Below are 11069 nucleotides of genomic sequence, written 5' to 3' on the forward strand. Positions count from 1 at the left end.
TGGATGACTCAATAAGTAAACGAAGCAAATCACTTAAATCACGGTCTCGTGATAATATTGCAAAAACTCATCTTTGAATTAAATTAGACTCTTCACGCTGGAGGTGCAACGCCGATATGCAACCTACTTATCGCCTACTATTAATTGACTGACGTAAACACAAAACGTCAAACTAAAGCGCGGTTTTGACAGTGTTTAAAGTTGCAGTCAGAATTAGAAATTAATCGATTTTTAAACATCAGACACTAGAATCAGGGAAATGGATTCGACACACGATTATCACTTTTTGGATTATTTTAAGAAGAAGAGGGTTAAATTAACTCTGACAAACTGCTCTTCATATTTTGGGACAGTGCAGCGAATAAACCTTAACAGAACAGTCATTTTGGAAGATATATATATATATACACACACATATATATATATATATATATATATATATATATTATATATATATATCTATATATATATATATATATATATATATATATATATAATATATATATATATATATATATATATATAATATATATAAACGGTAGTTTATTTGCTGTTAAGTAGTACGGTACAAGCTATAGTTAAACGAGTCGACTGTTTTTGTTTGCGTAAAACAAACGTTTTAAGTGGGAGAAAGACGTAGGGTTAAATATCGAAGTGTCCTCTTTCTCTTTTTTTGGTAATGCTTAAATTTCAGGGTCCGAAATGACAAATGTAATACGACTCACTCACAGAGAGTTAGCTCACGGTTCATTGTCTCTTAAATTAAATACTTAATTCTGTCCATAGTTGTCGATGCTGAATCTGGAAGGAACCTGCAAGGAGTTAAACTTTTTTTTGGACATGAAATCCAAAATGGTATGATTGAAATTTCCCATAAAAGTTTCCTACACGTCTCAAACAGCAGATAAGGACGAGGTTTAGTGGTATAGGATCATTGGTCAGGTGATTTCATCTGTTAATGATCAGTTTAAAAAAAAAAAAAAAAAAAAAAAAAAAAAACTTAAACTAATTTTGCTACATAAAAAGCATTTTATAATGACAAATGTAAATAAAATGAATTGTCACATCACATGATCTCTCAAGCACCACGAATCAGAATATTTTCATTAAAGTACTTTATTTATGGATAGAAAATTCACAGTGTGTTTGCATGACTTTTGGTAGTTCTTATATTTGCAGTGGAGTTCCCTTTTACCAAGGACTACAATGGAAATAGATGCTCCACATCTGGTGACTATAGGTATGTAATAAAACATTCCCTTCAAAGTCAGTGGAAGTCGTAAATGGGTGCAAATCACGCCACATACTAAACAGTTAACTTTTTTTTTTAAGTGATATTAGCAGTAAATTAATTAGAAATACACCATATACACAATGCAAAATATTATATTGTAACTCAACATGTAGAAATAAATTTGTCAACACATACGTGCTTTAATATGAAATCGTATTGCGCATAAAAAAGCAGCTTAAGTCTTTTCTACCAAGTATGCATAACAAAAAAAAACAAAAAAAACAAAGAAAACAGAATTTCAGTCCAAATATCACCGTTGTTAAAGCTTCAAAGTCTTGTGGATGGAGGCAGATACTCCTGTCGTCTCTCAGGCATCGATTCTACAAGTCAACAAAGAGGCCATACAATTGTGGTTTATTTGAAAGACATGTTTTTGCAACTTGCAGAATATTTTTTTTTCATAAATGTCCAGTCTTCAAATATGAAAAATCTGTGAAAGGACTGACACAATTCAGAAATAAGTAAATGTATATGTACCCTTTTTATTCTGCAGTGTCAGCCCAGCAGAGGGAGACTCGGACGTGCCCTGCAGAATCAAGGAGGGGCAGCTGACCGTAGCTGAGTTTCACCCCTACAGAAAGAATATGGGTGCGTTCACGGAGATCGTTCTGCGCAGAAGCTGTGCAAAATCTGACCAGTTTAGCCAGTGGTTGCGTTCACTGAGATCATTCTTAGAAGGTCATCGGCTAAACTGGTCCGATTCTGCACAGAATGAGCAAAACACTATCAGCAAAACTGATCTTGCCATCCTCAGATCATACTTGGCAGATATCAAAGAAAACAACAACGGCACAGTCTGTGCTGCAGCACCACCTAAAAGCCATTCACGGGAAACACTAAGTTACAGACTCCAGAGCATTTTTGGCGCATAACTGTATTAATAATTAAAGCCAGCATTACATTTTATGAATGCTCTGATGTTATCCATAAGAAAAAGCCAAGACGAATTATGGTTGATTCTGACAGCGACTAATTATAAAAAAGTATTTATTTATTTATTTATTTATTTATTTTGGTATGTGATTTTTAGTAAAGAAACATGTAGTTTAATTTTATTTGTTTGTGTTTCTTTTTTAGTGATGTCACGGAACTCCTTGGTAGCTTTTTACAGTCTGATTATGTACAGTAGCTTTACTTTATTATCTATTTAGAAAAATAACAAACCCTGGGGTTAAATTTGAATACAGTGATGTTGCACTTTCAGCAGTTTAAAAAAAAAAAAAAAAAACAAATAACTAAAATAACTGCGCAATTATTTTATGATAACGCTTCAGGTATCTTTAGTCATTTTTAATGATCTTTTTTTAAATTAAATATTTCATAATTCCAATTTAATCTTAGGGTGAAAGAGTGTCTGTGTTTTTCAGATGACGAAGAGGAAAATGTCGACTTTGTGATTATAGATCAGTTTCAAGAGAAATTTGGACCTGCAGTGAGTACTGCTTGTTTTGCCAATAAATCAGTGAAATAAATATATATAATTGTAGGAAACCTATCCAGGACTCAAAATATTCAAAAACAAGTAGGTAAAAAAAAAAAAAAATCAATTTTATTGGAATTATTATTAGTTTAATAAAATAAATTTTGATGTTTATTAAGCTGTTTTGTAAGGATTGTAATGAAGTGCAAAAACAATTCATTGGTTAATTTATAAACAGTATGGTTAATTTATTTTTTAAATGGGTAATTTTATATTTTACATGATTCATTTGTAAACAGTATGGTTGGAACATTGAATGGAACTGTGAAGGACCCCCTTTGGGGTCCTCCTTAACTGTTATTCCATATAGACGTGCAAATAAACGCATAGTCTTATTGGATGCTTGTCCTTTTCCAAGAAAATGACTACTTTAGTATCTCACATTTGCCATCTGAGTATTAGCACACTCCAGTGATAAAAACAGGCATAAACTTTCCATGAAACAGCTAAAATGATGAGGCATTATTTTAAAACTTAATAATATTATAATAATAAATAATAATAATAATAATAATAATAATAATAATAATAATAATAAAGCATGCCTAATACTTTCATTATTTTTGCTCATAGACTTGCTCATATACTCTAAAACAGCCCCCAATCCATTACAATCCGTTCTCTTTTAACATACTGGAGCACAAGCCTACCTATACTTATACTGTGCTTACATGTATGATTATAAAGTAACTTGAAATCATTTTGAAGGGCTTGCTTTAAACTTGCTGGCATATCCTGATGTGAAAAAGGCAATATCAGATGCAATGGACAACAATTTTAACATTGTAAAAATAAATGAGCCATACTGTTTAGAAACGAATCATACAGTTTGTAAATGAACCATACAGTTTATAAATTGACCATACTGTTTGTAAATTAACCATCTTAAAAATAAATTACCACAGTGTTCGTAAATTAACCAATGATTTTTTTTCCTGAACGACACCTCATAGATTGCAGTCCTTTTAATATTCTGCAGCCATCTTTGGGGAACATATCAAGATGTGTTTTGTGTGGAGATCAAGCTTTTTTAATATGTCCGCTCCCTGTAGATCATTCACATTCAGAATCAGCGAGTGATTGGAGTTGGGGTTGACGGAGTTGGCATCTCTCAACATGAAAGGGTCTGCTGGATGCAGGTACTGCAAGTCAAAAGGATAGTTAAGCCACTCATTTCATCGAGGAACATAGTCCATTGACAACACATCTCCACCTCACTCGACTTTGGGCATGCACCATCAGTTGCTTCCATGTGTAACCTGCTACTATCTCTGCTACTGTGTCTCTCCGCCAGGTGATTCCTGGTCTCCCTCTTACCCTGGGGATTCCACTGGAGAGAGAGCCTGCTTTGTGATGTTAATTGCTGGATTCCTCAGTGTGTGTCTGGTCCTTCCCCACTTTGTTTTTCTGATCTGCTGTTTCATTGGTTTTTCTTGTACTTTGACATAGTTCTTCGTTTGATATCTTTTCTGGCCACCATATTCTGAGTACTCTTCGCAGGCATCTATTTTTAAATGTCTGGATCTTGTTGAGCATGGCCTTAGCTGTTCTCCAGGTCTCTGCACCATATAACACTACCCATTTTACATTGGAATTGAATCTGCAAAGTTTTGTAGTTGAAATGTCACTCGATTTACGGATCTTGTTTAGCATAATGCCCTTGCTTTGCCGATTCTTGCTTTGACATCTGCATCTGTACCACCTGTTGTGTCAACAGTGCTGCCCATGTATGTGAATGAATCTAGTTCGTCTATGTATTGCCTTGTATTGTCACTGGATTGGTACTTTGTTTCTTGTTTTTCATGATTTTTGTTTTGTTACTGTGAATTTTAAGTTTTTCCAGATGTTGTTTCTAGAAGCATAGTTTTTTGTTTTTGTTTTTTTTCCTGCATTTGCTGTTTGTTATGGTCTAGACCAGTGGTGCACAACTCGGGTCATGGAGGGCCAGTGTCCCTCCTGGTTTTTGTTCTAACCATACCCTAAATTGGTTAATTGTACCAATTAAGTTTCTAATAAGGTCCAATAAAGTACTTTAGGGTGCAGTTGGAATAAAAACCTGTAGGGACACCGGCTCTCCAGGACCAAGTTGTGCACCACTGGTCTAGATTGTCAAATGCTTTTTCAAAGTTAACGTAAAGTTGATTTATTAGTTGAGTGTTGCTGTTTGGTCTTCACATAATCTTTGTTGTCTGAAACCTGCTTGATAGTCTTGTAGTTTCTTGTCTACTGTGGCCTTCATTCTTTCTAAGATGACTGTATTGAGAACTGTACCGTGAACCGAGAGTAGCATAATGCCTCTGTAGTTCTTCTTTGGCAGTTTCACTATATAGCCTTCTCTCCATTTCTTTGGTACTTGTTCTTCTTCCCAGATCTTTCCAAGTAGCTCATTTGTCATATCCGTCAATATGTTTGTCGGCTTTCAATGCTTCTGCTGGTACATTGTCTGGGTCAGCTGCTTTGTTGTTCTGTAGCATTTTGGTTCCTTTCTTTTATCTTACCTTTTGGATGGTCTATTGCAGTTGAGTGGAAATGGTGATTTGCTGGTGGGATCTCAGTCAAAAGGATAGGTTTAGATATAAAGGCATGCTATGAGGATGTACAAAAAACCCCGCTATTCATGAGCTGTTTTAGTTTAGACGGTCCTTCATTCTGGTGTCCATGAAAGCTGATGTCAGTGGCCCTGAGACCAGTTAATCACAATAGGAACTGGTGCCATGGTGGCACAGCTCTTCAAGCACACTTGACTTGAGCACCCTTGACTTCTCTCAAGCAAGCCAATTGTATCAAAATGTGTGGGCCACTGTTTAATATTATTGACATACAATAATTTCTCATGAAGCTAACCCTTTGTGCACCACCTAAATACAAAACAAATCAGACGCAAATATCAACAGACATGAGCAAAATCAATTAACCAGTAGCTGCTTGCCAGTTTGTAAATGTTGTCAACTGCCAACCACTGATCTGTCATTTGCTGTAGATCTGATTCCGCCTTGATCACCACAGTATTAGCAGAGAGATAGTAGTTGCCACTTGCTGTCGCTGCTTTCTCTGGGTTTCTTCTAGCACTGCAAAGTCTTTCTTCTTAATCTGGTACTGCTACTGTTTATTTATTTGTTATTGATGTATCTGCAGTAGTTTACTATGGAAGCAGCCAGAGCAGCAATGCATTATGGGAAGCACACTTCTCAGAAGTTTTCAATATACACTGTATTTTATACATTTGTTTTAATATTATTTATTTTATCATTTGTATTGCAAGAAAGGATGCAATAAACATTCTAACAGCTTTTTTTCATTATTTTTTTTTTAGATCTCTACAAAAAATCAGATTTATCTGTTTGACATTCTGCTGCTTGGGGCACGAGCATTTAAGAATGGGCTGACAAGGATTTTGGAAGATAGCAACATATTAAAGGTTTGCAAGCCATTTTTATAAAACCTTGACATTTAATAATTTATACAAATTTATATGAAGGGAGAAAAAATTCTCACATGAAGCATGTAAAATATTGTAAAAGTCACAGAAAGAAAATAGTGGTCTCAGTAAATTTGCTTGTTGCCCATGTTTAGTGGGACCCAAGTTATGGTGGCAAACACTAGGGTTCTAATTGTTAATCTGTTTTTTTTCCTGTGTAGGTGATCCATGATTGTCGAGGTATCTCCGGCTGTTTGTACCATCAATACGCAGTTAACTTGGCCAACATCTTTGATACACAGGTTAATAAAAATTGTATCCAAATCTTTTAACTTGTCCAACACTGCTTACCTGTATGGAGGTCTAGGAAAGATAGCTTGACTCAAAACTGCACAGCTGCATTGGTCAGAAAGTGATGTGCTGTCTGATGCACGTATCTTTCATTGTGGGATGTTGTTGATGGCGGATGACAACCATGGTAGCAGTGTAAGTTATGAGTTGTTTGGTAGCTTCATCGCGCACCAGTCACCATGTCACTGGCCTTAATACAGCTCTGAGACCGTTTGTCTTGCAGGTGTCAAAAATTGATGAGCAGTGTATATTAGCACTGTTTGAAAAGCTTTCCATTTCACGTGTCTGTCTTAGTCAGTGCAAAGGACCCTCAATCTTTTTTATTTCAGAATGGTGCTCTTGATAGCAGTCTTGCTTCACTGCTGCTATGGATGCCCACAGGACTCCAGCCTGTGCAGAATTGCAGATAGACACTTTTTTTTTATAAGCTGTCAGTAAACCGACCAGCCAGTTGTAGGTTTTTTTTTTTTTTGCCAAGTATTGTCAGAAAGCAGCAAACCTGAGGAGTCTTCATATTGTCTGTTGTCTCCCCAGGTTGCAGATGTTATGCTCTTTCACATGGAAACGGGTGGCTTCCTACCAGAGCGGGTCAGCACTCTTGAGGAGTGCATTATCCGCCACCTAAAAATAGCCTCGTTCCGCCTCTCTTCCTTAAAGCTGAAAGCACAGCTAGCTGAGGTACACAATCTGTTTTTCATGTCAAAAAATAGTTGAGATGGGTTCTAGTGGGGTTAGACCTAGGCCTGGGTTTGAAGCTGGCAAGTTAAATTAGTTTGATTTATCTCATCCTTGCCCCCGGTGGAAATTAGTCCACATTAAAAAACCTTCATGCAATTGGGCACAATTCAGCACAATCAGTTGTGAAGGAAAAGCTGTGTAATAATGCATACTGGCATCATGCCTGACTGAGGAAAAGCTGCATAATACATACTGGCTACGATGCCTGACTGTAGCCAGTGCGGTTGTCATTCAACTTTCATAAGCTCTAAATTCACAATTTGTTTGCGTTTGCAGTTTGATTCTAGTATATCGATGAATACAATTCTTTAGATTTTCAGCAACAGTAGTGTAGTACTCCCTTGCTTACAGTGCAGTCTGTGTCTGTCCTTTACTACTAAATCTGGCGAGCTTCGATCAGGCACGTTTAGTTCCTGTCTGCCATCTCCACACCTCCAGGACCCTGCTGTACTACACATCTATTGTTACTGTTGGTGCTAAAGTGCAGTCAGATCGCTCTGTTCTGGGTTTGCTTCATGTGCAGGAGAACAGTGAGGCGTGGTATGTGCGTCCTTCCCCGGTCTCTCTGCAGAGAGCGATGGCCTTGTCAGTGATTCATCTGCAGCCCCTGCGCCTAGTCATGCTGGACGCACTGATGTCTGACTACACCAGCCTGGTGGACACCTACCTGAGCATGTTTCGGGAGGAACCTGTCGATATCCAAACAGGCAGTCAGGTTGTAGACACTTCAAATACTTCACTTAGTCACTTAACCTCCTTGTGCTCTGTCTAGTCACATATCTTGTAAAGTGCTCTGTGATGGTAGTCCACTGTGAATGGCGCTGTATAAAGATAATAATAATAATAATAATTATTATTAATAAAATACACTAGATAGAAATCTGACAAACTTAGCAGTGTATTTATTGATACATTACCCCTGCCTTGTGTTGTCAGTACTGCATAAGTAGTATTCTTAGAAAGTTTTAGTGTTACAGTGACAGGGCTGCTGTCTATTCTAACCCACCCAGACTGGCACCTCTCCAGTTTTTTTACTAAATATCTTTGGATCCCTGAGTAATTGTCATTTCTCACAAATAGGTAAAATATTGTAATCAGCAAGACCTTCCACAGCTACAGTAGAAGCACACTTATTTCCATTTACTACCAAAGCAGAATGATTAGATGGGATGTTTGTATCACAGAAAATGTGTCTCTGCAACAGTGACAACCAGGACAGGTGTTGCTTTGTATATTTTTCTAATCTTGGCAGTCACCATTGCAAAAAATGTATGCAAACAAGTGACATGCAAAAAATGATATGCAGATTACATATATATTTATAAATACAGTCAAGGGTCATTAACTACAGAAATCGTTTTTCCAATCGTGTCATTTTGTCTTCTTTCAAACTATAAAATGTTGTTTTTTGCACAGAATACCTGCCTTGAACTTCCCAAAGAGCTTCAGGAGCTGGAGTTCATGCAGAAACAACGCCGAGAGTGGGCTCTGGAACACTACAAAATGAACGAAGATGGTCTCCTTGTCAGGTCTGACCCCAAACCCATTAAGAAATCTCCAGGGGGCAGTGCACAGCCTCTTAGTGTAGGTAGACCACAAAGCCATGAACCCACTGTTGTGGAAGCAGACGTAGATGCTGAAAGCATTGCAAGTGTGGTGGAGAAGAATCCAACTGAAATACACAGACCCATGACACAAAAGAAAATTGAACCCTCTGACCGGGATCAAGGAGTTACTTATGTCTCCAAGAAAGCTGAGCAACGTGAAGTTGAGGTCAGTGAAGCTGCAGATGACTTTAAGGGGGCTACTGAAGCAAGCGGGTGGGCTTATGTCAAACTGGATCAGAGCTCTACACGTACCCTAAAATCAGGGATTTCTGAAGGGTCCCCCAAAAGTAAAAGAAAACAGCCTCCTGTGAAAGATCCACTGACAGAGATGCCAATTCCATCTCAAGAAGATAGCAGACCATTGGCGATAGTATGCTCTGGGACTGCTGAAATTTCTGAAGAGTCCCGTGGACATAAGAAACCCCAGGTCACCAGGGAGGATGCACAGGCAGGGGTAACACTTTCTTCTCTAGAAGAAAGCATTTCAGAGGTTATGGTGAGTCCATGCATTGCAGAAGCTCATGGCGTAGCTCAAGAAGACAGTGCGTCACAACCCATGTACCTTTCAGCAGGAAGAGGTCTCTTTTTTCAGAAACCAGCGTGCAGCTCAATCCCTCTGAATTTATCCTTTGGAGCGTTACTGAGGAACGGGGGACATTGAGCCCTGAGCCTTGGTCTTCCTTCAGAGAGCAGTCCGCATTTGCAGACCTGTAGTTGCAGTTCAATGTGTTGGTCGTTATGTTGGATTAAGTTTGGTTGTTTTAAAAAGGAAAACCCTCACCTCAGTGGGTTTTTAAATGTTAAGGTCAGCATTCCTGTAGTGTGTTTATGTAAGTTATGTGTTTTTTGTCAACAATTTAGTCCCATTTGCTGATAGGCAGTGTCTTATTTTTGAGCAAGAATTATCTTGCAGTAAACAGAAAAGCATTCTAAGTTTGACTCTTGCAGTGTCAAATTATTATTTTTTCAGAAGCATTTATCCAATGATATTGCCCTAAAGTCTTAGATTATCATTCATATAGTTAAAATGTAAAATCCATTATAATTTTGTTATGGCTGTTTATAAACAAATTGATTATATACTAGGGATTTTTGTAAGTGGCATCTTACAGGCTAGTTATTTTTCTTGAATTGTATGTGCCTGTTGAACACATAGTGGCAAACTATCCTGCAAGATGCTAAATATTTATAACTTTTTGATCTGCTTTACTTGGAACCCATGAGCAGCTTATTGGCATTGAACAGGAGGTGGCAGCAGATTGTTGAGAGGGGGGAAAAAATAAAAAATAATTTTCAAGTATCACTTTTGTTACTCCCAGTTATGCATTACTGTTACCAAAGCAACTGAAGCTAAAGCAGATTTCATTTGGTAAGATAGTAACATTTTGATAAACAATACATTGTAATTTTCATTTTGGGAAGAAAAAAAAAATCCTGTTAATTTTTTATGTTTCTTTTAAGTTGCCACTGAAAACTAAAAGTTGTAAACAGAAACTTTTTCAAAACCCAGAATGTAAAATATCTGAAAGGAGCGGTATTTAAATTAGACTGAAAAGCAGTTTATGTTGTACACTCTATGTGGTGGCTTGTTCTTTATTTGAGTAATTGTATTATTTGCATTATGTATGGTTAACTTTGTATGAAGTCAGATATGATTTAGAACATTATTCAAATGTTGCAAAAAAATCCTCTATTAAACAGTTATCTTTTGTAGCTCTGTAAGTACTTGGTTAAAAAGTATATGTCTGGGTTGAGTGCTATGATGAGACACTCGGCATAAATAACTACTCATTAGGTAGCATGCTCATGGCTTCCTATTTAATGTTTATGTGATCAGTAATACATAGGAGAAAATGCATGGATTGGAGAATATCTTGATATGAGTAAAAATGTGTTCTTTAGCATATTGATTTCAGTGTATATATATATATATAAAATTTACTGTATAAATATACTGTTTTTATCAGTTCATAAAACCACAATATCCTGCGAACTGGTAGATAATACTCTTCCAAAAAAAATTCCAATTTGCTACAGTGTGTTGGAATAACAAAAATGTATTCATCGCAGATCAGATGACTTGCAGGTACAATATTAAATACATTTTTCTGAATTTCTTTCTTTGAATGTGCTATCTGGTATAAAGTATGCAATTTGGCATGGCTACTTATGGAGGAATAT

At 36.8% G+C, this 11069-nt stretch overlaps 1 protein-coding gene across 1 annotated transcript; it reads left to right on the forward strand.

Moving 5' to 3' along the window:
- Window positions 1–259: 259 nt before the first annotated feature.
- Window positions 260–9549, forward strand: exd1 (exonuclease 3'-5' domain containing 1). The gene is given in 10 exon segments (XM_041266047.1): window positions 260–394; window positions 786–920; window positions 1834–1882; window positions 2644–2726; window positions 3827–3913; window positions 6088–6192; window positions 6414–6494; window positions 7078–7221; window positions 7805–7996; window positions 8698–9549. Coding segments are annotated over 10 exon segments (1863 nt in total).
- The last annotated feature ends 1520 nt before the right edge of the window (window positions 9550–11069 follow it).

This window comes from Polyodon spathula, chromosome 12 (genome assembly GCF_017654505.1).
Source record: "Polyodon spathula isolate WHYD16114869_AA chromosome 12, ASM1765450v1, whole genome shotgun sequence".
NCBI lineage: Eukaryota > Metazoa > Chordata > Actinopteri > Acipenseriformes > Polyodontidae > Polyodon > Polyodon spathula.